The following is a 26,577-nucleotide window of genomic DNA, read 5'->3' as shown; positions in this document are numbered from 1 at the left end:
GTAATTCATTTGTTTTTCTTTCAGAACTGGGAAAACCAAGTTGAAACATTAAATATAGGAAGCCGAGAGAGACAAATAAATACATGAACGGCAGTGTTGTAATGGATCAGTACGGACTACCCCTCGCCCTTCGACGAGCAGGTGAACCGCGGATTAATTACACAGTTTAACCATCAGTGAGAGATAAAGTGTTACTGACAATCATCCACCAATAATCAGTAAAATATATGATCAGGACATAGGCATTTATGCTTTTCTGGTCGCATATTTCTGCTAACGTTACATTGTGAACAATCAATCTGTTTAAATCGACACGAGAGCTAAAGTGGCTCGTGGACAACAGAGGAAGGTTCGTTCAGTTACATTATGATGCGTTCAGGCTCTGTTACAGGAAGGTAAATTATAACGTTATCATGTTCACATGTAATCTCATAAAATGTGGTGTTGGTGAGAAACTTGAATAAACACAAATTAGACATATGAGAGAGGAGTTATGAGATGTTTACACTAGCTCACAGCTAGTCAATCAAACTACTGTTATTTTTATTGTTATTATTATTAAATACTATCTTTTATTCCCGTATCATTTGAATTGTGTGGGGTTTTTTTTATGAGGGAAAACACTCTACGTAAAGTAAAAGGATAACTTTTTTGGGAGCCTTGTCGACCAGCTGCTATAATCAAACAACAATATGGATCATCAATGATCATCAATCATTATCGGCAGCCAAAGAAAACACGATCAGGAATCTCTAAACGTTATATTTGCTCCCTTTTTTTCTAATGAAAGGCCACAGTATTGACTGGAAACTATAATAGTGTTATATGCTTATAAGCCGTGGTAGATATTTTATATTAGTCAGATCCATGTTCTACAAGCAGATACTATTTTCATCAGAGGAAGACAAAATTATTCCCGAAAAGGTGTTATCAGTCCTTTAATTGTGCAAATATCCTGCCAAAGTTTTCTTTCATAAGTCTTGACTGTCCTTCTTTCTGCATTTCTTGTCTGTTGATTGCACGTGTGAAGCCTTGAGAGCTGATTGTTTAGAAAATGGTGGATCAACAATATTGACAAAGGCCAAATCGGAGAGCCGGTGCTTTCAGTGATTTTTCAGAAACTCTCATCGAAACTGTCAGAAGATGAAGATATGGTCTAGAAGAGAGAGGGAAAACACAATCACAATTATTTTAGACATTGAAAACATTTTTCTCTGTGATGACTCATCGGAGTCTCATGTTTTGCAGATATTTGGTCATAAACCGAAGTACTGAAACGATTCAAAGTATGACCTGAAGATGGCGCTAAAGAGATATCTAGGAATCACCAAAGTTGATGTAATTTCACTCAAAACCACAAACGATCACCTCATGGTGCTGAAAAAAGTTAGTAGGATCCATTGTTTGGGGAACATGAATGTCTGTACACAATATCATGGCAATCCATCCAATAGTAGTTGAGATATTTTAGTCTGGACCACGGAGGTATCCCTATAACTACACGGCTGGTGAAACATGTTCCCTGCCAGGCTTTCAATAGCACCACTCACCCGCTCTCTTGCTGGTTCAGCTGGGGTTTCAGGTCTGGCCTCGCGTCTCTCCTCTTCCTCCCGAGTGTCTGCAGTGTGCACCTGAGCATAAGATGTCCCCCCGAGGAGCAGGCGCGTGATGGTCACTCCTTGAGCTCTGAGCTGGTCATAGACGCTTTGGTTAGCCACCAGCATCTCCAGAGAGCCGCCGCCGCTGCGGATCATCTCCACCACCTCCTCGTGGCTGCTCTGCTCCGCATTCACCCCGTTGACCTCCACCACGATGTCGTCCTCCTCCAGACCCGCCCTGTCAGCCGCTCCACTTTTCACCACCTGAAACGAAGTGTTTGTCACCAGTTTGATGTGAAAATGATGACGTGCTGGAGATTGCTGTACTTCCATATACCTCCTTGATGTAATGCCCGGACACCCCCATGATGCCATTTAGGTGAAAGCCATAGCCAGTTGAGGCCTTTTCCATCTTACACAGTTTGGGCTTGAGCTCCTCCTTTCTACTCTGAACAGGTGTGGATGGTTGGACACGAGCAGGTAAATTGAGGGCCTCTCTGTAACTGGGCGGTGAGTTGGAGTCATCCAAGTTCATCCCTTCCAAGAAGACCATAGGAGACACGTTGCCCTGTGGGGGACACAGCAATGACATTTAGATTGTCTGCAGTTTATTTGTGAAGTTTGGCGGTAGCGCCCTGACTCACCTGCTTATACATTTGGTCCGTGTCTTTGTCCACCACTAGGAGGCGGCATTGGTTCCCACTCTGCTTGATCTTGTCCACCACCTGCTCATGGCTGAAGCTGTCCACCTCCTTCCCGTCCACGGCTACGAGTCTGTCCATTTCCTTCAGACCGGCTCTTTCTGCTGGGCTGCCTCTGTCTATGTCCTTGGTGATGTGGCCTGCGTGGAGTCAACAAGCACACTGTTAAAACACGGCCCTTCCTTCCGCATTAAACTACCAGTTGTTTGTAATATTGACACGCGGCCTTGCCTATTTGGGTCATCTCCTTGAGGAGGAAGCCATAGCCATCGGGTCCTTTGGTCATGTCGATGACGCGTGGCTTGTGTGGGAGATACTTGGCAGTGGCTAACCTCGCTCCTATCTTCGTATGTTTGTTCTGGTAGTGCCGGTCTGTTTCCTCGTCAACCAGCAGGAACATGATGCTGCCGCCCGCCAGTTTGATGGTGTCCACTACCTGATCGTGTGTGGAGCCTTCTACGTTCTCCCCGTTGATCTCCAGCAGGCGGTCGTTGACACTGACCCCTGCCCTGTCAGCCACTCCTCCTGGGACCACCTCTGTCATGAACAGACCCTGCTCACCTGGAAGTGGTGTTATAGAAGATTATATGAGAGAGCTATAATGTGCAAATATTAAACAGACGGTTTGTCTTCAGTCGTTCTCTTTCGTGGTGACCTACTTTATAGGTTAGTTATAATCCATTAATATATACGGTTGAGTTGCACAGGATTTAGGCTCCAGGTCAACAATTGGGCGAGTATTGCCCTCAGTGTTGTCTGACAGAAACCCCTTTGGTTTACTAGCCAATAGAACGAAAAATGCTTCGATCAATCGGGTGCTGTTTTGACTTTCCCCACAAGTCCTGGATCAGACCAACCATCCAGAGCTTGCATCATTCATAAGTATTTTAATTATGCACGTTAAACGTATCAATCAACTACAAAATACGTATTGCCAAGGAAGAAGAATGAGTGGAATAAATAAACTATTAACTAATAACTATTTTTGCTTCAAGCCGTGTTTCAAGCCTCTGGACATGCAACCGTCATTCTGAAACTAAACTATCCAATTTCCAATTTCACTATCTGGCAAACCCTAAAGTCTTATTGCTTATAAATTACTGTAATAAATTAGAACATCATTTTTTGAATCATTAATAAAGTCATTATTTAGTGCTTTTTCATTTTCATTCATTTAAAAAAAAAAATCATATATGCCCTAAATTGTGATTCCATAAACACGTCTCCTCATCTCACCTATGACTGAGCGAATGGAAAACCCGTAGCCTGAGCTGAGCTTAACCAGGTAGCACAGTTTGGGGTAGAGAGCCTGTTCGGGCCCTCCGTTGGCCACCGGTGCGCTCTGAGGGTCGGACAGGTTCACCCCCTTTGCTTTGGCTTGTGCGTAGGGAGCTTCTTCCAGGGTGTGAAATGTGACTGATACTCCACTGTTTTTGACCATGTCCACCACCTGTACGGGGAACACACACACAGCAGACGTGGTTATTAAAAAGATGCCTGCAACAGTACAATGCCATCATCCTACGGAGCCTCCAAACGGACAAAATGCAGTCAAAGGTTATCGCACAAGTCAAACATATAACAGAATGCACAATACACATAATACGTTTAATGAGTGAAATGAGGTGTAAGCAGAAATATAAAGCGTTTTACTATTTATATGACCTAAAATAAGTTGGTTAAAAAAAGCAACAAAGCTTAATTTCTTTCCTTAACCAACAGTTAATTAAATAAATTGATTAAGACATCTCTTCTATCTATATTTCACTGGCTTGTTAATGTTTTGACTCCTTACTTCCTATTTTATTTTGGGTTTTGACACACGTTTAAATGTTTATGTATTCTATATCCTCTGCAACATTTACGATATTCCTCACCACTCTGCACAGTAACTAAAATATCTTAGCTGCAGCAATCTAATGCTAACACTATATATATATATATATATATATATATATATATATATATATATATATATTTCTATTGTAATATATATACAGTACCGATATATAAGCTAAAATGGGTGTTCCAATCTGTCGCAGCAGGGAATTAGAAATCGTCAATTAATCAAACTTTATTTCTATAGCCTTTTAATACAGGTTGGTGCATTTCAAAGTGCTTCTCAGATGACTCAAGAAAGTGTTCAATTTCTTATGACACTCCATTTAATTAATAAGCTTCTACTACATTTTGTCATCTCCGGGGCTCCATATGTTTCTCAGAGTTCTTATTGATGTATCTCCACACCCTACTGACCTCTGAATGGGGCAGTCCATCAACAAATGTCCCATTGACCCGCAGGATGCGGTCTCCATCTTTCATGCCAGCCAGTTCAGCTGGACCTCCCATTTCCAGGCAGCGGATCAGGTGACCGTCCACACCACGCTCCACCCTCAAGTAGAAGCCGAAGGAATCGCCCGGCCTCTTGGTTAGAGAAATCACCCTGGGCTTGTACCCGGCCATGTCCTAACACGGAGGAGAGGGTTAATATTATACACGCACGCAATCAAAAAAGGATATCTGGCAATGCCCTTTATGACACTGATGTCTCTCCTCACTCCAGTTATAAATATTACAACAACATCAATTGCAAAATCAAAGTGGTGGTAAAGGAAATGCTATATATATTGTATATAAAATGATAAACAAGGGACACTCGAACACACAGTTCAAGTTATTATCTCACCCTTTAGAAAAAGATGCTCTGCAATTATTTGATTTATTTGTAACCTTTAAAATCACTGCTGTCCCCTGTTAAACAGACATTTAATAGCATATAACGCTGGACCTGAAGAAGCTATAGAAGTGTTGATAACTTGAGATGAAAAGTTGATCTTCCATGTCAGCACTGGCAGTTAATTGTTAACAGCAGACACAGCTGACTGTGGTGAAGACTCTCCTTTATAAAGACAGCCTGGACTTTGAATGCACAGTGAGGAATGCCAATGCACCCATTTTATAAGACTCATTTCTAATATGGAAAGGTTGTAAAGGGTGTGTGTGTGTGTGTGTGTGTGTGTGTGTGTGTGTGTGTGTGTGTGTGTGTGTGTCTACTAGTTATTGTAGGAAACTGTATGTTAGTCACACAGCTTCTCCTGTGTTGTAATCGCCGCGGAGAGGTCAAACCGACCGAGCAAATATTAGATTCAAACAATTTGTGGTTTTGAGTCAGTGTTCAGTTGTGAGTTTTTATAATTTATACTGTTTTCCACTTCCATGTGAGCATTATGACATGTTCATGCTATTCTATCAAACCGTGAAGCCGAAAATCCCAGATTTCCCCATTAATCTTTTTTGTTTACTTGAAACAAACAAGATGTCCCTACGATACAGGAACAGTGTAACACATATACAGTTTAGAAATATAATATAATACAGATTGCCCTTAAATTCAGCCATGTTGACTGTCTTTGAACACTTTGGAATATCCACTACAATTTGAGTTTTGTGTGCTTTTCATCAATGTTTGGCTGCATAATACTAATGTGTTAAGAATGCCCTCAAAATGGAACTATGTAGATTATAAGGTTAATAGATGCAGTATCAGAATTACACTAAAAAAATAAAACAAGCAGACCTCAAATCAATCAACTATATTGCCTTCACGTGTTTTTGGTTTCAAATCTTTTTGGCTTGTGCGACCCCTTAAAACGCAGCACTGTTGACCTTCGACCCCTTAGAACTCAATCACTTATTTTCACATATTGTTTGTGGCCTAAAGTGGTAAAAAGGATTCACTAAATTACCCAAAAATAGTACGTCCAAGGGTTTCTTTTGCAAAAACATTTTTTTTTTAAAGTTGTTCTCCTTGTTCCGCCATAACTCTTTAAATTTCTATTAAGATCTGGAATTGGCCTTTAAATACATTCTGCGCTACGTGTTTTCAGGTATAAAGTGTGGTAGAGTGCTCACCAGCTCGTCTCTGCTCAGTGTCCCAGTCCTAAGGAGGCGCTCACCTGTCACCGCTTGGCTGTTATCTAGTGTGTCTTCAACCTGTCGTCCACCCCCCCCCCCCCCCCCCCCCCCTCCTGCAGGGACTTTGACGTGCCAAAGGTGAGCCTAAAGGGTGAGTTATTTAACAGTGTCTCGTGTCAGGAATGTCTCCGGAGGCGATGGCCCCGTGCAAGCTGTGCTCACAAATTAAGATGGAACCACAAAGCCAACTATTATGGTATGTATACTTTACAGTCAGCACTGAGTTAAGAGCAATGCATCATGGGTAACCATTTGCATCGCTCTTATTTCTGTTAATGTGATTGTTTTTTATTTGTGGAAGAAAAAACATCCGTTCAAATATACGGCATCTCTTGGCAGTATTGCATTACTCTAAGCTATAAGCTAAAACAATATAAGTTCGGGTTTAACAACAAATGTACTTTCTTAGCGCAAATATCTAAAAGTAAAAGTGGAAATATGATTTATAAAGAAAAGAGATGCCCTTAAAATATCATCTGTGTCAGGATCTGCTTTCTTTTTACGTCCATGTACCTTGGATAACTCTTTCAGTTCCTTCTATATGTTGTATCTTCACACCTGTACACAGTTGCCAATTTATTAGGTACACCTAGCTAAATGTAAGACTAATTCAACAGTCCTGCAAACACTCTACCTTCACTTAAGAGGCTGTAGTTTGTGGTTCTGTTTCATTAAATTGTTTTATACTGCATGTTATACTGCACCACCATATCATATCACAGGTTAAAGTTTGACCTACTGCCCTCTGGGATCTCTTACAAAATACATTTTCCATGTCAATAGGATTCAACAGTAAGCCACTCGATCCAGACTCTACTGAAAGGGACTAAATGTCCATTTATTTTCAGAATGACACCCACAACATTCACAAAGTTCAGGGTGTAGTTTCTGAAGTGTTATGGTTGCTGTGGTCTGTAACTATGGGAGAGTCCTTTCGTTATCATACTACTATCCTTGGGATGGGACAAAGGTGACAAAAGCTCAAGCACAACCAAAGCCAAGCGAAACAATTCTGCAAACTGTAAAAGTGAATTTATTACTGTGCAAGACTTGTTTGTACCATTGCTTTTTAAAAAAAAAGTGTACTCAATTCAATTCAGATTCTGCTATTATCCAGCCTCTATCTCTATCTAGGCGTTAATTGATTTACACATTGTCAAAATAAAGATGGAGCCTCCGAGGACTGAGAAGAGACAAGAAGACGACGCCCTGTTGGAGTGACGCTCTGGCTGCTTAACATTGCATTTCCATGGGGCGACTGTGGCTCGGTGATGAGCAGGGGTGTCCTTCAATCAGAGGATCGGAGTTTTGATCCCCAGCTCCGCTAGCCGAAGTCGACGGTTCCTTGGCCAAGACACTTAATTAACCCCGAGATTGCTGTGTGTGAATGTTAGTTACTGATGTGCAGGTGGAACCGTAGCCCCTCCCATCAGTGTATGAATGATGTCATGTAGTTAAAGCGCTTTGAGTGGTCGGAAAACTAGAAAAGCTCTCTACAGGTCAATTTACCATTTCTGTCATCTAATGGTGTGTTATTGTGTGTCTGTGCACATTAAGTCTGTGTACAGTGAGGATGTGCTGGACGTTAGTGCTGAGCAGTAGGCAAAGTGCTCAACTCTTTTGTAAAAGTGCAATACTCTACAAAGATGATTACATATTTGAGCTACACGAGCAAAGGCAGTAATGTTACCTCAGTCCCAAATAGGACCATCCTGAACCTTTGTATCTTTCCCTCCTTACTTTCACACAAGTAAAAAAGATCCACGTACTCCACCACGAAGTTCCTTAACATTGTACCTAAACCACCTTGTTTGGTTTCCTGTTACATTTTGCATTTCTCATAAATTCATATTCTGAGTATCTCTGAGAGCAAACAAAAATGTCCTTTCCCATAAAGCACTGGAAAAGCCTTTTAGTCGATGCTTTAAAACCTGCATTAGTTGCACTTTGATGTTATCCTCCTCTTTTTGGCACACTGCTATCTTTCACAGCGAATTACCACCACCAACGGTAATGTATATATACATTACCGTATATCGACAGATATACATTACCTGTTGGTGGAAAGATCACCAGACCATGCCCGTGCTGCGCAGCGCACTGAGAATTGGTGATACAAACAAAACAGTCCACCTTCGAAGCTACAATTCATGATTTTCTTGATCACTCGGGGACAGCGTAAACAAGCCGTGAACATGACGTTGACAGCTGACTGCTGCATCCGGACTCGACACTGTGAGAGCGGTGAAAGGGAACCAGAACAGTAAAGTCGGGGCCCTTACAGCCAGACGATGAATTGAAACTGTGGCTCCGTAAGGCCGAGCAGAGCTTCAGATGCAGGTAATCATTCATTTTTTTGTTTCATCACTCTTCCGCTTAAATAAAAGAGTGAGTAAATGCATTATTCCCCCCCCCCCCCCCCTCTCCCCCTCTAAGTGTTTGTTTTCCCAAAAAGCAGTCAGGTGAAAAAAACATGATGGCGCAGTAGCTTTCCGCCACAAATTGAGAACAACAGCAGGAAATGGCCGAAACTGTGCAGGATTGAGGGCGTCCGCCTCCACGCTGGTACGTAGAGACACTGTGTGTCCTCCAGACACGAGCTCCCCCGGGATAAAACACACACACACACACACACTGTAACCACGCACACACTACCGGCCTGCAGCTGTTTGAACAATCGATCTCACGGGCCCAGGAGCTCCAACCAGAGGAGAGATGAAGTGAGTGGAAGGAGACAGAAATTGCCTTCAGCCCGGCTGAGCACTGATGCATTCACTATCCATTACCTTCAGACATCACCTTGTGTTTGCTGGGGGGAAAAAAAAAAAATCAGAGTGTCATATATTTCCGTGACACCGACTACAAAATCCTCCATTGCTGGAGATGTTTATTGGATGTGAAACTTAATCTTAGTGGTTGTTTACAGTAACGGCAGTAAAGTATGCGCATATAGGCCCCGGAGGATACAGACGAGAGCTGGAACAGTGCCACCCCAGAAGTGATTATCTCCAACCTGTCTTCATCAGCGGTGGAGCCTCAGTAATCAACACACTATGCCAGTTTGTGATTACAGCACTCAACTGGGAGCACTAGTCTCTCTTTTCATCCTGATTGGCATCCTCACATGGCTTGTTTATCTGGGGTAAGTAGCCCTGCACATTACCTGCCAGTCAGCTAATTAGACCAGGAGAAAGATTAGAGGTGGGCCGCTTCAAATGAGGACCCCCAACCCCCCCCCCCCCCCCCCCCCCCCCCTCCCAGCACAGCAATAACATGCATCAGAAAGCAGCAACAGTTCAACCTCCCGAATGCACAGGTTGCCATGCTCATCTCCAGCTGAATGCAGCACAATGCTGCAGCTGGACGAAAACACACATCTTCTTCAAACCTCGATGAAAGGGTCGATGACGATGGCTTTACAAAAGGATTCTTTTTCTTTCTAATCTTATCAATAATGTACACTCGTCAGATCATTTATGAGCGGATTGGTGTTTTTTCATTCGTTCCCAAAACATTAAGAGCACACTGAGATCGATCCCGGCTGCCGAGACTGAAATGACACAAAAGTACGTGGATTTCAAGGAAATGGCTTGCATTTATATTTGATCAATATGATGAAATTGGACAGATGTAAGCGAGAAACAAAAATTCCATTAATGAATCAATGATAGTCAAACCAAAATATGAGAATTATTATTATTGTTCATAGTCAACTCATTGAGCTTCTTCAACACCAAAAGATTTTTTTTTTTAAACCGAGCGAGGATCAGACATTACAATATAATTTCTTACTTCTGAGGGGTTAGTTGGGTATCGATGATGATTGTAATTATGATACACGAGATATAACGAGGAGGACCACCTTATCAGACTGTAACTTCAGAGCACGATGATTCCCATTCTACGTTTAAAGACAGAGACCAGAGTGTTACTGGTGTGTGTACATTCTGCAAAACATCAACCCAGAGCATGCCGATCATTCACCAAAAAAACAGTAAGTGCACTCACACACCACAAGAGGGCGACGGTGCGCGTGTAAAACCACCTCGGTCGTCTCTCCATTGGCTGCACGCGCTTATCTTTGAGGGGCAGTCTACACCGTGGACAGGTCACCAGCTGACACACAGAGACAGACTACTATTCACACGCATGCACACCTACATATGGGCAACTTAGAGGGGCTAATCCATCTAATCGGCGTGCAACATATCCGGTCTGGACACTTTTTCTTTTTTCATTACACAAATGTTATGTCTGAATTCTCCCCAATCTCATTTATTTAAATTGCCCCGCAGTTTTAGAATAAATCTAAGACTTTTCATGACATTTTTATTATTTCTAAAATTGCAGAGATAAATTATGCAAAAGCGTGTACGGCCTGCCAAGATGATATGAGGATGGAGTATGGCAGCAGTGGTGGGGTTGTCAAGGCATTATTATTCATTAACACAGTGTATTGCACTTATAGTGCTTCCAGCTCATTAAACTCCTTCATGATTTTTAGGCTTTTGCATATGCATTAATTAACGCTCCCTGTGGATGATTTAATAACCTTTTAATCAATCATTCCCAGATCTCTTCATTTCTATTGATTTTAATAAGCTTTTTTTTCATGTCGAGAAGAACACTTACACTTCCCCATGAACGTGTTAAATCTCTGCCCATACAGGTGGTTTGTGTTGAAATAATTTGAAATGAATAATTGAATGTGGCCACATTGATGACGAGTGTCCACAAACTGACCAATGTGCAGCACCCCCCCCCCCCCCCCCCCCACACACACACACACACACACACACACACGCGCACACTATATGACAGTCTCCCACTCCCTCCACGCGCTTCACTTGGCAGAAAGGCGCAGCAGAGCGCCGCACTCTCCGTCTCTCCTGGAGCGCGTCCGTCTCCCCGTGATTCACGCGTGTGAGTGGAAGACGCACGAAAGGAAAAAAGGTGGATAAATAAAGAAGTATGTTTTTTTTTTTTTTAGAGTTCGTAAAGCGACAACTTGCCTCCGTCTCAGTGTGAAGGACTAGATGCAGTCTAGTTTAGTTGACCACTTGGAAAAGGCGCAGGCGATCTGATTTGAACTTTGTGTAAACTCGGAGACACAATTGGGTCAGAACATGGATTCGCACGTGCTAAATGAGACATTTGCGTCTCCCGAGTGCCTCGCAGCGCAGACTGGGAACGGGAGCTTGGAGGCATCCAACGTCACCTGCGGCAACGTGTCCACCCTCCTCCTGCCGCAGCTCGTGAGGCGCAAAGGTGAGCGCGCACAAAGAGGACTCGACATTATCACCTGGAGGTCCATCTGTGGCCACATGTTGTCATCATGGTGCTCAAGTGACCTGACCTCCACTCAAATAACTACAGGAACAAAAATGAAGAATTTGTGTGGCTCATATTTATTTAAACTTTATATAGAAATGGTCCATTTAACATTTTAGTCGTCATTCAATCTCAATATACTGTGATATGATTTTCTGATGTTCCGCAATATACTCTTCAATCACCTGCATTGGTGGGTGCTATTTTGCTTTATTTTGAGGGAACATGGTTGTAAATAAGTTAAGATGAGACAAGATGAGCCTTTATTTGTCCCCAGGGTGAACGCTCAGCTGAATACAGTGAAATATTAATCTGAGAGCAGTGAGAGAGAGAGAGAGTGTCACATGAAATCAAATCCTGCTACAGGGATTTATTCATAAAAAAGTCACATGGCCTCCCTATCTAGTGCCTCGTGGTCACGCTGCTGCTTCCTGCTGTTTTTCACATCTAATATATGTTTAAATTTTGCATACAACATTAACATTTCCAGGCACGTTATTCAAATTGACGGTATAAAGATAAGTCTGCATGTCATTATGTTGTCCAGATTGTAAAACTCTCGAAGGCAAATGTGTGATTTAGAACTATATTGGTAAAACTTACTCGTGCGTCATCACTCTCGCAATTTCCTCTCAGTCTCGTCTCCATCTGCTGTTTCTTCAAACATCACTTGCAACCCCCTCCCCCCCCACCCACCCCCCTCTCCCCCTTTTAACAGTTGTTTCTCCACGTTTACGTTTGTTGATGATGTGCGTGTGCGCATGCTCTATACGCTATATGTGTGTAGATGTGTTATGCTGCTGTGGTTGTTCTTGTGAGTGTTGACAGCTCAAGTGAGAGGTTTATATACATTTCCCAACGCAATGATTTCACTCCATTCCCATGTTCACGTCACATCTTCCCCACCTGCCAGGGATGAGTCATTTCTCCCCCCCCCCCCCCCCCCTGAGTGTGACCTATTATAATGACCCATTGTTGTGAGCTAAATCAGTACAATGAAAAATCACACTGAAAACACCTGTGACAGGTACAGATCAACACCGCCGTGTGTGGTGCAGCAGCGCGGTTAATCAACTTGCACTATCATATTACTCCGCCCACACAGATAATCACTTCTCTTCAGTTTGGCTCTTTGCTGCCCTTTGTCTCTCTATTGAGCATTCCAGCAGGACCACCCACCTTTCTTCTAGAGGGGAACAATAAGGCTGTCTGACCCCATAAAAGCTGCCGTGGCCCATCATTCCTCACCCTGTCACCCCAGAGTTTGATTTCTTCTCCACCAATGCTCGGTTATCTCCTCCCAAATCCCCTTCCTCTCCGTCAATCACTCCGACCCTGGAGACCAGGGATGTCACAGCGACGAAGAGTTATTTGCGAAATCTCTTTCGGTAAGAATGACAACCTGCACTCTATTTGTGGGAACACCTTGAGTGGTCCATGGTCGTGTGAAGACTTGCTGAAGCGAAACTACCTCCATGTGTTTGTAACTGCAGGTCTTTAAAACGATGCCTACGAGCATTTTCTGTTCTGACGCCATCATCTATCTAACTGTGCCCTTTTGAAACAAGTCATGGTGCAAAATGCACCCCGTGGGTTATTGATATCTCTGTGAAAAATTTCAATGTCTATATACGTAACTGCGTTGTGAGATGTTCACCATGGTTACCGGCAACCACCCCTGATACGGCCGCCACACGTCCGCAAGCACATCTCAAAGTGAGGAAAATGCTTGCCGGGGAGGACACATGTCGCTCAAATCTCACCTTTCAAAAGATGTTTTCACATTTGATGAAGGTCAGGAGTCACTTTTGATATGAAAAAAAAACCCAACTGGAGACTCCCTAAGCGCTTCATGGCACATGGTTTGACACCCTTGCTGCAATAGTTGTTTTAAAGCAAGCCTGTCACAATGCACAGGTGAATATTCGACTATATGTTTTAGAATCAATCGTCATAAAGGGTGCTGGCTGATTGCAATTAATCCTACAACATCAGGAGGTCATTACTTTAAAAGGTGATGATGACGGCAACAGGTGTGAGGGGGGAGGGGGGTATCAGTCACTGGAATAAACAAACCATTTTCAATTCCTGAACACAAAGCAATCCACCCATCAAAAAAGCAATTTGGACACCAAAAAGTATTAATTTCCCTAATCACTTCTCTCCCCGTTCTTCTTTCTCGATCTCCATCGCTCACCCCGTCTCATCTCATTTGCCTGTTGAGAGCGGAGAGGTGTTTAATACGTGCCGAGCAACCGACGCGTATAGTGTTGCAGTGCGGCTGCAGTGATCGGGCGCTGTGTTGTGGTATGTCAGTCAACAGGAAGTGGTTTTGTTCATGGGGGGGGAGGGGGGGGGGGGGGGGGGGGGGGGGGCGTGGAAAGGCTTTAGATGGCATTTACTCTGCTGGATTAGCTAATATAGCGGTGACATTCACCAGTATCTTGGTTTTACAAGAGCAGAGCCGGCATTTCCCCTGATGGGTACCGTGACTCAAAAGGCCAACTGGAATAGAAAGCGATGCACGCTGCATATGTATTATACGGAATATATAATGTCTGACGAACCGAATGAGAGAAACCTATGAAAACTTAAATATTCAGGGGTGGAATACAAACCCTCCATGAATAATTCATTTACTATTTCACTGCATATCTAACAATAGACTCTGCAGTCAACTTTCCACTAGATATATGTTAATGTTAATGCTAGCAGGAAATCTGTCAGCCAGCACCTCAATTAATGATAAATTAACGGCGATGTGGCATTCAAATTGAGGTTACGCAAGAGGTGGGAAAGCTTTAATGGAGTTTGCGTTTGAGCGAGGGAACTAAACAGTGGAAGGTATCGCGGGCCAATATAGCAGCACAAAATAGAGATGCATTAGAGATATGCAGGTAAAGAGGTAAAGCACTCAATAACAAGATGCATATATATGTCAGGAAAGCAGTGTTCTCCGACATATCCTGATTGTTTCTCACAATTACAAGGAGGAAACAAAGGAACAGTGCTCACAGTGCCGCCGGTCTGTGAACGTGAGAGCAGACCGTGTGCCAGAGCCGATGGTCAGACACGGTGGATGGGCACTTGCACTCACACACTTATGAAACCAGCTCCTCACACCTCGAGCGCTGCAGGCATTCCCTTCTGTCATTCGGCTCTTTAAACTTAAAATAGTTGTCACAACAATTCGTGGAGCAGAGTGCAAACTAGACGGCTTTCGGTAATGTCTTGATTGTTCCCGTAAGGTTGTCGTAGTTTAAGAGGTTCAGTGTTAAGTCTTCAGTGGCTTCCTGTGCATCGCTACAAGCTCTCGAGATGTAACAGGGATCGGTCAGGTGTCTGTCCAAGGTGGTGAAACACTGACAACTGGTTTAATATTCATTATACATATATATATATATATATATATATATATATATATATATATATATATATATATATATATATATATATATATATCAGCACAGGTGTGCAGACACTTAACCTGAAGGAAATGTCTCACTCTTTAGTTGCTCCGCTACGCTACTCACGACATTTGTCTGGCTGCTGTTGAGATAGTGTGGCTCGAGAAATCTTTATCTGAAAACTGCTGCTCGGTGCATATAGAAAAGATGCAAATGTGACTGGAGAGAGAAAAGAGCAATGGTGAGAGCCATAAACCAAAACAATGAGCTGAATGAAGCTAAAGTATCATAATGGATGTGTTAATTATATATTTGTATTATTAGAGGCTATATTATTACTGCTTAAAGGCTATACATATACAGTATATTTATATATATATGATATATTTGTATTATTAGATGCTATATTATTACTGCTTAAAGGCTAGCCTAAAGCCTTAAGTGACCATTCTGCCCATCTGACAGATCATATAATACAGCGGTATAACAAAACAATGGACAGCTGATGCAGATGTTGCCGCACGTCATATTTAATTGACATCACTTGATAAAACCGCTCTGAGGCAACGATGTGACCGAGTGAAAAGGCTTTTAAACCGTTTGTAGTTTAATGTATGAATCTTTCATGTGTGGCTGTAGAACCAAAAACTACATAAAAAGAGTGCTTGACTGCGTAGAGCTAAATATGAATTTGAACGCAGCTTGGTGAGGCGAGGTGATTAACATAAATCCTTCTGCTCTACGAGCAGCTTTTGGAAACGCTGGCCTGAAGGAAATGCTAAATGTGCTGAGGGAGCTATCAGTGTTTCCCGCACAGCCATTCAGCACACAGGAAAACTAATTGGCTTCAATTAGGCCGAGACCGGTGTAACATATTTCATTAGGAAAGAGAGAGCGAGAGAGTAATAAAGGAGTGTTGATTTGTCTTTCTAGCCAATCACCTGTCTGCACATTTTTATTATGCTCATGCAGATGTATGTGCACCAAAAGCATAACATGAACAACTTTGAGTTGCTCCCTTTTAGGAGCCTGTTCAGAAAGCCCGATGTTCTGTAAGCAGTACCCACTACTCACCATATTAGAGGTTTTTCTCCCATAGAAGTGAGTGAGACAGATGGTGATGCCTCAGGTCATTAGACGGGAAGACTGTAAGTGTGTGTTTCTGAGAGAGAGATGAGAGGGCAAGAGAAGACGGACCTTTTTGCTGACCAAGCTGAGCCTGAATCCTTTGCGAAGCCTGCAAGCTAAACACACACATTTCAGAGAGGAAAACACATTAAATCAATGACATGCCATCATCCTACTCGCCAAGCTGTGCACAATTCATACATTTACATTTCAGGTGAGTTATTGTCAGGTTCAGGTTAACTGTAATTAGGTGACAATATGGGTACTATGTTTTGTGATGGTGAGCCAGTGTACTGGCTCTGGTTCTAAAAGAATAACCTTATCAGATAGAAAACGTGGATCAATAACTGATACAAAAGCTGGTCTTGATCATATACAAATCACGTAGCTGCATTTCTTTGAAAGCCTTCTTTTAATTGAGAGCAGAAGGAGAGGGAATGGACCCAGAAATAAAGGAAAGTATAGCAAACCGCAGAAAAACTCCTGAGATGAAAAAAAAGAGTAAAGATCAAGGAGAGGCGCCTGGAATATGACGACGTGCTTTGAAACTATACTCGGAGAAATGGGAGTGCAGTGAGTGAAAAGATAAGATGGAGATAGCAAGAGGTTTGGTTGGTGTTTTGCAGGAAACAGACTCGGTTAAGATGTGTTGCAGATTTTATGAAGTCATTTACCAGTCAGAGCATTTGAGGAACTGTCGGAGGTGTTTTTTTCAGTGGATTAATCAAGGCTTGAGTGTGTTTGTAAATGATTGTGTCAATAAAGTTATGGCTCATTTGTGATTTCTGTCCTACGGATGTGGTGCACATGGGTGCCTCTTATCCCCAGGATACAGTGTCTAATTATGGGGTGAGGTGAAGATAACTGAGAAAGCCGACAACATGGACTTCACTGCCAACGGCAAACAGGCTTTGCGCTGCAGGATACAGTATTTAGTACATATTAATATTGGTAACACAGGGATTTGATACACATCATAGTACTTGGTTGTAATGGGCTGCTCAGTATGCAAAGTGATAATTGAGCTGAATTAATGATCCTTCATGACGATTGGACTGGCTTTGTGTGACCTGGCAGTACTGGTTGGAGCTACTTGGTGAGTTGCCATGCCAGTAGAAATATTCATGCGTCCACCACCATCACAAACAAAACAAGCTAACCAGGCTCATGTTGTCCCGGGCTGGTGGCAGAAATCTAGTGAGACAAAAAAATGAGCAGCAGGTAGAAGAAGCCTGTCGATTATGTAAATGTGGTTATAATTGTCTCTTATTTCGTACGGTCATAATGATAATAATATGTGGCGTTCTCTACCCCATTTCAACCAGATGGTGCAAGTTCAGTATATCTTAAGCCCAGCTGGACTCAACCAACTTATCGGCATGCAACAGTTTGAATATCATATCTTACGAAAAAAAGAAGTTTCTCCAAATTGTTTGTATACTTTTTTTTAAAGTCCAGCAATTAAAATGTCTGTTTTTCGCTTGTTACATGAATGCAATATTTTCTAAATAAATGTCTGTCTTCACAGGAAACAATGTTGTGGTTTGGGTTGAAATAACTATGGAGGCGGCGTTATGCTGCCTTACTGAACTGGTGGTTCAGTAGGGCAGCCATGTTTATCCTGTGACCTCCCCTCCTGTCTCTGTCTGCGCCAGATGATGACCACACACTGCGGATCCTGCTCTACTCGCTCATCTTCTGTCTGAGTGTGTTCGGCAACCTGCTGATCATCGTGGTGCTGACGGTCAATAAGCGCATGCGCACCGTGACCAACACTTTCCTGCTGTCACTCGCCGTCAGTGACCTGATGATGGCCATCTTCTGCATGCCCTTCACCCTCATCCCCAGCATCCTCAAGGACTTCATCTTCGGAGCCGCCATGTGCAAGATAGTGTCCTACTTCATGGGTGAGAGAAGGGGGAGTAGTGAGGCCAACATACAGACTTTTCTATCTGTATGTTTGCCTTCATTCTCTACATTCGCTATAATAACACACCGGTGTCCTAAATCTCATTCTTGTTTACTTTTGTTTTTGACAGACGCTCTGAATTTCACTCCATAGTGAGCAGTAAATTGAGATTTTGGATAACAATCCTTTTAAGCATGATAATCCACTATTACTTCTTGAATTAAACATTTGCATTGATATTCACATTCATATAACACAGTCACATAAGATGGCAGCTCACTGGTAAATATGTTGGTATAAATTATGGCAAGCTACAAGGTAACATTAATTTAAACATCATTGGGTTTTAGCCTATTGGTTGGATATATTAACTATTTGTTCATAACAGTTATGGCTTTTTATTCCCTGCCCCTGTGTAGACTTAAAGATCCACTTACTCAATCAGCCAACAGATCAATTTATAATAAAAAACATTTATCTTAACTTATTGATATGTAGCAACGCTAACAAGCATGGCTTGAAGCAGGCCTTGTGTAAATCGGCAGCCCACCATTTTCTCTAAAAACCTCCATGAATTTGTTCTGAGAAACTCGTCGTTTTAGTTTCTTCGTCATCGTTGGGAACAACCCAGATGTAATCTTCACATTTTTCAAAATCGAATCAAAAAGTCACTTTAAATGTTTATTTGTTTTTACTTTCATGTTTCATGTTCAATACAAAAATCCCAGTAGGCCGATAAAAAAACATGACCTGAAATCTCCTCATCTTCAATTTTGTTGTGGGATCTAAATGGAAAGAAAATGACATTTTAGCCTTTTTTTATCTGGATAATCCCATATTACCTTGACGGACAGCCAATTGAAAATGAGAAGGAGGCGATATGGCGGCCGGTGGGACTTTGCAGCCTATTTTTTTTTACTGCTGGGAAAGAAAGAAAAAACACATTCAGATGCAGCTCCAGTATTGATATATTTTACTTGTGAACTTAAATTGCAACGACCTCGGAAACAAGCAGCACTCGGGAAGTTAACCTGTTCTCCGACCTCCTGTCCACCACTTTAGAAAAAGGTATAGATTCCAGTTGAACACTATCACAGACCATTTGTATTGTCCACGGCATTTGTGGGAGGTTTGAAGGGGAGATTAGGTGAGTAAAGGGTAATTCTCCAATTCATTAAGGGAAATGCCCATGCCTCTAATGAGTAATGAGTTCTCTTCTCTCTCTCACACACACACACACACACACACACACACACACACACACACACACACACACTCTTGACTTTGATACCAAATTTCAACCACCTGGTGGGGATTTTTTTGACTGACGGACGGAAAGAGTGATCTAAGAGCTGCCGGTCATATCTAAAAATAAACTAATTTCCTTTAGTTATAAAGTTATAGAGGTAACAGGATATTTTTCATAGGCTCGGACAATACATTCTACACTCAAGAAACACTGAGAAAGAATAAATAACAGAGAATGGCAACAGAACTATTATGATTACGTGAACATTAGAGACACATACAATTGGCCGAAAAAAAACGAAAGCCATCTGAGAATTTAATGTAGAATTTGGATTAAATAAAGTAAAGCACGTGTGGATGAAGGACGCATCATCTTGATGCACTGAGGAAAACGTGGACCAACCCAGGGGAGAGACTGTTGTCTGATTGTTCTTTGCTTCAGTGGGATCTGCTCTAAAGCTGACCTCATTGGTACAAACACAACATAGTGCACCCCTGGGTCCTGACTCTCACACACACACACACACACACACACACACAGATTCTGCATTTTGAATTTTCTCGTTGAGGACATGGAAAAGAGAGATAAAGAGTAATTTCCCTTCTTGCCGCATCGGGAGGGAGATGGAGGATAACATCGGTGGCCGAGGCCAACATGATTTATTCTACCAAGACTCAGATAACCGTCCCTCCCTCTCTGTACTCCTTCGGAAGCCCATCTCCACAGAGCGCCACGTTTTGTTCTCAGTTCTGATTGCAAATATTACGTGCGAATCAACAAACATGTTTTTATTACTGGCCTATTCTGAGCGTGGAGCGGTAATAACTTTACAGTCAGCAGAAGAAAAGATAGCATGTGTTTACGTTTTTTTTAATCTATTTTGTTTCTCCACAGGACTATCAGTGAGCATATCCACATTTAGCCTGGTTGCCATAGCGATCGAGCGCTACAGCGCCATCTGTAACCCCCTGAAGTCGCGGGCGTGGCAGACCCGTTCCCATGCCTATCGTGTGATTGCTGCTACGTGGGTGTTAGCCTTCATAATCATGATCCCTTACCCAATCATCAGTCACCTGGAGTCTTTTCATCGTCCTGACAACACCACCGCTCACCAGTGTCGCCACATGTGGCCCCTCGCAAGAGCAGAGCAGGCCTGGTGAGTGTTTATGTTGTGGGTCCTTTCAGCATCCCAATTCTTTCACACAGTTTCATGACTTTGTCCACAACGACTGTGTTAACTATGAGCTAGAAACGTTAACTAGCATTAGCTCCAATCAAGTACGGATCATACAACTACCAAATAAGGCTAATTCAATGGTTAAATCATTCATATCAATATGTTTTCAGATGTTACATATTCTCGATTTTTAATTTATTTAATTATCCGTAAGTAAAATATACTATTATATAAAAGATGAAGACAAAGAGATTCATTGAGGAAACACACAAAACACATGAAAATGTTTAATTTGAGGTTTTAAAGGGAAACATGGTTAAATTTAGCAAACGCTACGTTGAATATCACAATCATTGTGATAAAAAACAACACACTGGTCTTACTTCTTACTTCATTTGCTATTGATCCACTGGAAAGACATGAGGCGGTGTGTATGGATAGTCTTACCCCTGGATTAAGGTTTACATTAAAAGGTTATTTAATGTAAACCCGGTAATCTGGCCTCAAGGATTTTTTCGGTTGGTCTCAACAACCACATTTTATTGTTAAAATAGTCACTATATGTAAGTGTGTACAGAATAAGATACAAATAGATTTTTTCTTCTTCTTGCAATTGGTTATGAATTCAAAAAAGTGGAGAAATAATTGAGTTATTAAGTGTAAACTGGAGATATACACCAGCGTCATCAGTTACATTTAACACTTAACACATTTTTGTTTCAAATATCGTTGAGATGACCTGTGTCTGAGATGTGTGTGCAAGTGTGTGTGTACTGTAAAACATCTCATTTACTTCCCTGTTTCTGTCTCTTGGTTGTTTTCTGAAACATTTGGCACAGATGAAGACAACAGATGGATGTTTCAGTTTGTTTTTGTGTTGGACTTAGAACGGAACAGGCTTCGGGGTCATTTCAGTCAACTCTGTATAGAACCGTCTGTATTTGTGCACAGTTGAAAGTTGTGTCTATTTTAATGCTTTTGTGTTTGAATGTATGTCTTTGTCTGAGTGTAGCCTTGAATCTGTGCATGTGCACCAGGTTGTCTAGTGTATTATCGTTTGATTTTAATTCAACACGTTTAACACGTTTCAACACGTTTAATTCAACACGTTTTTTTATCAGAATTGTTTTTTTTAAACAAAAAAGGTCGTTTTTGTACAGCTGTTATTTCGGTATTTCCAGAGTCCCTAAAAATCTGGACGATAGATTGCTTTGATAAAAAAAATTTAAAAAACATTTTGGGTGCATTTTATGCATTTATTATAAGGCAATAGTGGATGAAAACCTATCCAGCACACTGGAAATTACATTTTGTACAACACAATACAAATATGAATATATGGTTTGTTTGACAATCCAAATTATTAAAGTTAAAGTTATTTTCACACAAGTTGAGCGAGGACATTTGCCATTTTGAGTTAGGAAGGAGTCGCCACTTGGGGAATGGTTTAAAAACATCTTCTTTATCGTGAAACGGAGGTCATCAAGAGGCTTTTTAGGATTCTGGAAATATCCTCTTTTTTTGCTTTATGACATTCTGAAAAACAATGCTTAGCTCTGTGACTCAAATGTTAAGGTAAAAGTAATACGTTACATGAGATGTACACACTATGGCTACATGAATGCCTGAATTATTGGGCATTGGGATCTTAACCCTCTCATCTGTCTCTTATAGGTACATTTTGCTGCTGCTTGTGCTGTTTGCAATCCCGGGGTTGGTGATGATTGTGGCCTATGGACTGATCTCCAGGGAACTTTATAGAGGCATCCAGTTTGAGATGGGCCACAAAAAAGACTCAACCGGTGAGGTCATGTAACACTTCATGTGGAACACATGAGGCTCAAAGACAGCAGCCAATTAATAACAACAATAAAAGTACAGTACAGAGTTAAAAATGCAACTTCCGGGAGGTTTCTGCACCGAGACGGACAGACAGACTGGATGGAGGGAGACACTTTAGTTAAAGTTACATTAGTACATTTACATCTCTTGATTCACAATCTTCTGAGGTTTTTGTTTCTCAAACTGGGATTACTAAACCAACATTTTCAACAGATGTAGATGGACCACAGCAGGACCAATTTTCAAAAATAAGTAACTTTACAAATATGTGAGGGTGAATCATGCAGGTACTGTACACATGAATATCAAATAGATTACATTTGATTATTCAATAACTGTATTCATCTCCAGAGGTGTGCTCGGTGGCCAATGCACCGTGACAAATAACAAATGAGACACAAGTCAGCAGGTCACAGATCAGATGAAAGAAACACTTCCATAACAACAGCAGTACCACTAACACATGCTCTAAGATGACATTAATATGTTTCAGAAGCCTGCAGAGCCACTAATTAAAATAAAGAATGTAGTTAATATGACCGATCAATTAACAAAAAAAAGAGGCTGACCATTGGTCTTGCACCTGAAAAGCGGGCCAATAAAAACAGGCACTAAACATGAAATGAAGCCTCAAAAAAAGATTGTAAAAACAATATGAAACCTTTCAAATTATGTCAAAAGCACAACCTATATCACTGGAAAAAAATCAAGTATCACAGTCCTGTCTTTTTTCATTATATACAGTATATGAAAGAAAATAAGGAAAAGCATAATGGTCCCTTTAGTTTTCCAGAGGGAAGTATTCCATCTCTGACTTTAATAGTGGTTTAATTGTAATGTCATTTATTTTTTTGTCTCGAACAGCCTGGTTCAACCAAATCGCTCTTTGTGTCTCATTCTAGATCAAAAGTTAACCTCTGACTTTGTTATGTAACTATAACCCGAACAACTAGTTTAAACTTGCGTACGTGTGTCCGTATGTGACGGTTATTGTTGACTACTTATGTAACTTAATTACGTAACCGTCAACATACAAATTAGCCCAGACTATGATCTTTTTTCTAAAGTTATTAGCCCCCCGTATGTGAGGAGTCAGTGACCTGAGATCACATTGTGTCAAACTGTGTCTCTTCATCACAATATCCTGCCCCTTGCCAACCAGACTCTAATGTTAAGCATTTACATGTATTTGATTCATGTGAATGATGAGGGATTTAAATTTTAATCACAACGATATGATTAGCGCTACAATCATTGTAATGTGTGCAGGTTAAGTGGAGCGTAACCTTTCGTGGGAGTGCGTCTAGTATCATAGCCACATGGAGTGTATTTGCCGGCACTCCATTAGACGATGGAATTTGCCGGCAGCTGCGGGCCTGGACATCCCCATCTGTTTGCTCTCAGAGAGAAAGGTTGTCCAAAAGAATTAAATTAAAAAAAACTAACACAAGAGTCAAAGAGAACTGGTTAAATAAACTGGAATAAAAGGATACAGGACTTCTAAAATAACCTTTTTAGAAAATGTGTTTGATTTAAAAGATCCAGGAGTTGTTTACTACTACTTTACCAGTTCCTGTTTGTATTTGACCAGAAGCTCGTTTTGTACTTTAAATTCAATTAAACTTGATCAATACATTACAACATCCCCTGATGGATGATTGCTTTGGCTCATACCATCAAGGTGAGCTGCTGCTCTTCAAAGAGCATATATGATTCATAAACCAAGACATGGATGCATGTGTTATCACAGAGCTGTGCTGCGTTCTCTTATTTCGCCCATTTGAGATTTTCTAGAAAATGAACTGGCTGTGGGACAACTCATGATTTCCCTTTCCAATGTATTATTAATCCTGTAGCATTGGACGCAATACATTTGTCATACAGTAATACTGTTTTTAACTCTGCTCTCCCACACAGATGTGAAGAATGGACTCACCTCCGCGGTGTCCAGTGGCAGCGAAGATGGCGACGGTTGCTACGTTAATGTCGTCCAGCGGCCACACTCGATGGAGATGTCCGCCATGGCTGCGTCCAGCCGGGCGATCAAGGCAGAAAGGCCACGCAGCAACACATCGGAGGCCAAGCTGGAGGCCAAGAAGAGGGTTATCCGCATGCTGGTGGTCATCGTCTTCCTGTTCTTTCTGTGCTGGATGCCACTGTACTGCGCCAACACCTGGCGGGCTTTCGATGACACGTCTGCCAAAAGCGCCCTCTCGGGTACGCCCATCGCTTTCATCCATTTGCTGTCCTACACCTCTGCCTGCGTCAACCCGATCATTTACTGCTTCATGAACACACGCTTCCGCAAAGCTCTGCTCGCCACGTTCGCGTGCTGCGCCGCGCCTTGCCGCCGCCGCCGTCGTAGCGGGCTACGGGACAACGAGGAGGACGCTATGGCGACGGGGGCGTCCATGTCCAAGTTCAGTTACACCACAGTCAGCACCATGGGAACCTGCTGAGGCGGATGGATGCGGGCGCCAACCCAGGAGAGACACAGCACCCTACACCCGGTGTCTTTAGGCCAGTCCCGTACTCACAGGGACAGTGATGTGGATTGGAAAAAAAGGCCAACTGTTGCCGTAGTATAGTAGCTCCGCTCGTGACTAAATGTTGGGATTATTTAATGAAACCCAGTCTCACAGTGTAAATACCTCCATAGCTATAATTGAAAAAAACAGATTGTACAAATTGTCTGTCGAGATGTTTACGATGTGACATATGTGAGTGTGTCTGTAGAGGTGGGCTGTACGCTATGTGAGGGAGGTAGTTTAAATAACTTTTACAATTTAAAATTAGGAAGACTGTAACTTTAAAAAAAAAAAAGTTTTATATTGTGTGGTCAGTTGTTTATCTGTGTTAATGATAGTAATGTAATTGCCTTGTGGACTAAGTGCCTAGTTTTAAATACTATGTCACGCTTGTCTGCTGTTGGTTTGTCACACTCATCACGGGTACCATGACCACAGGCAAACTGGAGCCCAAAGGAGTTTAAAGACTAAAAAGATCTACTAAACAAACTGAAAATCCTCCTCAGAAGGAAAAGAATTTCATCCTGAATGGACCCGATAAATGAGCAGGTGGTCTACGTGGTAAACAGAAAATCCTTCAGTGGTATGAGCAGCTTCGATGGGCCGTGGGGATGCCTTGTGTTGTGGTTTTATACTCTAGTGCTAGCCACCTTTGGGTTTTTGAGTTTTTAGAGACAGGATTTTTCTGTGTAATGTTTTTATTGCGTCCTTGCAGGTGAACACAGTAGCAAATATGAGAAGGATGACTTGGCACTTGAATTGTGTTTCTGTCTCATGGATAGGACTGTGGGTTATTTAAAAAGACAATTTAACAGTTCCTATATTATTACATTCCTGACCATATTAGAAAAACACCATGAGTACAGCAGAAGGTTCTGTATATATCGCTATAGCTAAAAGATAGAAGCGTAATAAACATCGATGAAGTCACTAGTAATACGCTTTATAGTCGACACAAATATGTTACATTTGTTACCATCTGGCAACATGAAAGGGTGATTTTTGCAAGTTTACTGCAGCCTTATGCTCTAAAGGAGACAAGTTCACTTAGTTCAGTGACTGTTCAGTGACTTGCAGTCGACAGCGATGACAGCCAGGTTCCAGAGGTCTCTGTGGGTCAGGCGCTGTCTGGCGTGCCTGACTCTGGCTCCCCTGTTCTCTCTTCGCACTAATTGTGTTACAACCTCAACCCTGCCAGGCCGAACAGATGAGCATATTTTTCTGAGTGCGCCAAAGCACAATGCTGTCAGCTTCTCAACTACCAGATGTACGGCCTAACTTTGTGAGCATTTCTCTCGACTGAGTTGGAGCTTTTGTGGTTTATTGCATTCAACATATGAATCATACTGAAGCCTTACTATGACATGCAACTACAGTGAAACAGAATTCTCAAGAAACCTCGATCTCCGTTACGGAAATAAATCTTGTCGACACACCTATTTGTCCACTTACATGCTAATTAAGTAATATCTACTGCTCCTTGTTCTCTATATGGAGTTGAACCTCATCTTTTTTTGAGGTATTTAGGCATCCCGGATGGACAAACACTATAACGGTTCCGTCTGTGTTGTTGTTTATGAGTGGCACGCGGAAGGAGTTTTTTCTTTTGTTCACAGTGAGCTGTGAGAGGCTGATTTCTCTGCGGTGTCATAGAGGCCGCTCCACACCTCTTCATCCAGTCGTCACAAACACACACACACACACACTCACACACACACACACACACACGCAG

General features: G+C 41.9%; 2 protein-coding genes across 3 annotated transcripts; one reads left to right on the top strand and one right to left on the bottom strand.

Annotated features, from left to right (window-relative positions):
- Window positions 1-51: 51 nt before the first annotated feature.
- On the bottom strand, window positions 52-8,631 carry pdzk1 (PDZ domain containing 1). Of its 2 annotated transcripts, none has more exons than XM_034561749.1 (8): window positions 8,329-8,631; window positions 4,556-4,765; window positions 3,536-3,749; window positions 2,531-2,860; window positions 2,243-2,439; window positions 1,936-2,166; window positions 1,551-1,862; window positions 52-1,156 (listed from the first exon to the last, which is right to left on the bottom strand). In XM_034561749.1, exons 2-8 carry the CDS (start codon window positions 4,760-4,762, stop codon window positions 1,115-1,117), a joined length of 1,533 nt encoding a protein of 510 aa, XP_034417640.1. In that variant the 5' UTR covers window positions 4,763-4,765; window positions 8,329-8,631; the 3' UTR covers window positions 52-1,114. The 2 variants fall into 2 exon arrangements, with proteins under 2 accessions (XP_034417640.1, XP_034417639.1); XM_034561748.1 differs by lacking the exon at window positions 8,329-8,631 and adding an exon at window positions 6,212-6,262.
- Window positions 8,632-11,400: 2,769 nt separating this feature from the next.
- On the top strand, window positions 11,401-26,280 carry LOC117750506 (cholecystokinin receptor). Its single transcript, XM_034561753.1, has 5 exons — window positions 11,401-11,542; window positions 17,796-18,047; window positions 20,193-20,454; window positions 22,150-22,277; window positions 24,235-26,280. Exons 1-5 carry the CDS (start codon window positions 11,401-11,403, stop codon window positions 24,774-24,776), a joined length of 1,326 nt encoding a protein of 441 aa, XP_034417644.1. The 3' UTR covers window positions 24,777-26,280.
- The last annotated feature ends 297 nt before the right edge of the window (window positions 26,281-26,577 follow it).

Source organism: Cyclopterus lumpus, chromosome 21 (assembly GCF_009769545.1).
Source record: "Cyclopterus lumpus isolate fCycLum1 chromosome 21, fCycLum1.pri, whole genome shotgun sequence".
NCBI classification, from domain to species: domain Eukaryota; kingdom Metazoa; phylum Chordata; class Actinopteri; order Perciformes; family Cyclopteridae; genus Cyclopterus; species Cyclopterus lumpus.
This window is presented reverse-complemented; position numbering and strand designations above follow the sequence as displayed.

Excerpts from the sequence above, each read along its gene's own strand:
- pdzk1 (XM_034561749.1), bottom strand. The coding sequence starts at position 4,762 with ATGGCCGGGTACAAGCCCAGGGTGATTTCTCTAACCAAGAGGCCGGGC. Across the intron at positions 3,750-4,555 it reads ATGGACTGCCCCATTCAGAG|GTGGTGGACATGGTCAAAAA; the intron begins GTCAGTAGGGTG and ends TTCCCCGTACAG. Across the intron at positions 2,167-2,242 it reads CGGACCAAATGTATAAGCAG|GGCAACGTGTCTCCTATGGT; the intron begins GTGAGTCAGGGC and ends TGTCCCCCACAG.
- LOC117750506 (XM_034561753.1), top strand. The coding sequence starts at position 11,401 with ATGGATTCGCACGTGCTAAATGAGACATTTGCGTCTCCCGAGTGCCTC. Across the intron at positions 11,543-17,795 it reads GCAGCTCGTGAGGCGCAAAG|ATGATGACCACACACTGCGG; the intron begins GTGAGCGCGCAC and ends TGTCTGCGCCAG. Across the intron at positions 18,048-20,192 it reads GATAGTGTCCTACTTCATGG|GACTATCAGTGAGCATATCC; the intron begins GTGAGAGAAGGG and ends GTTTCTCCACAG.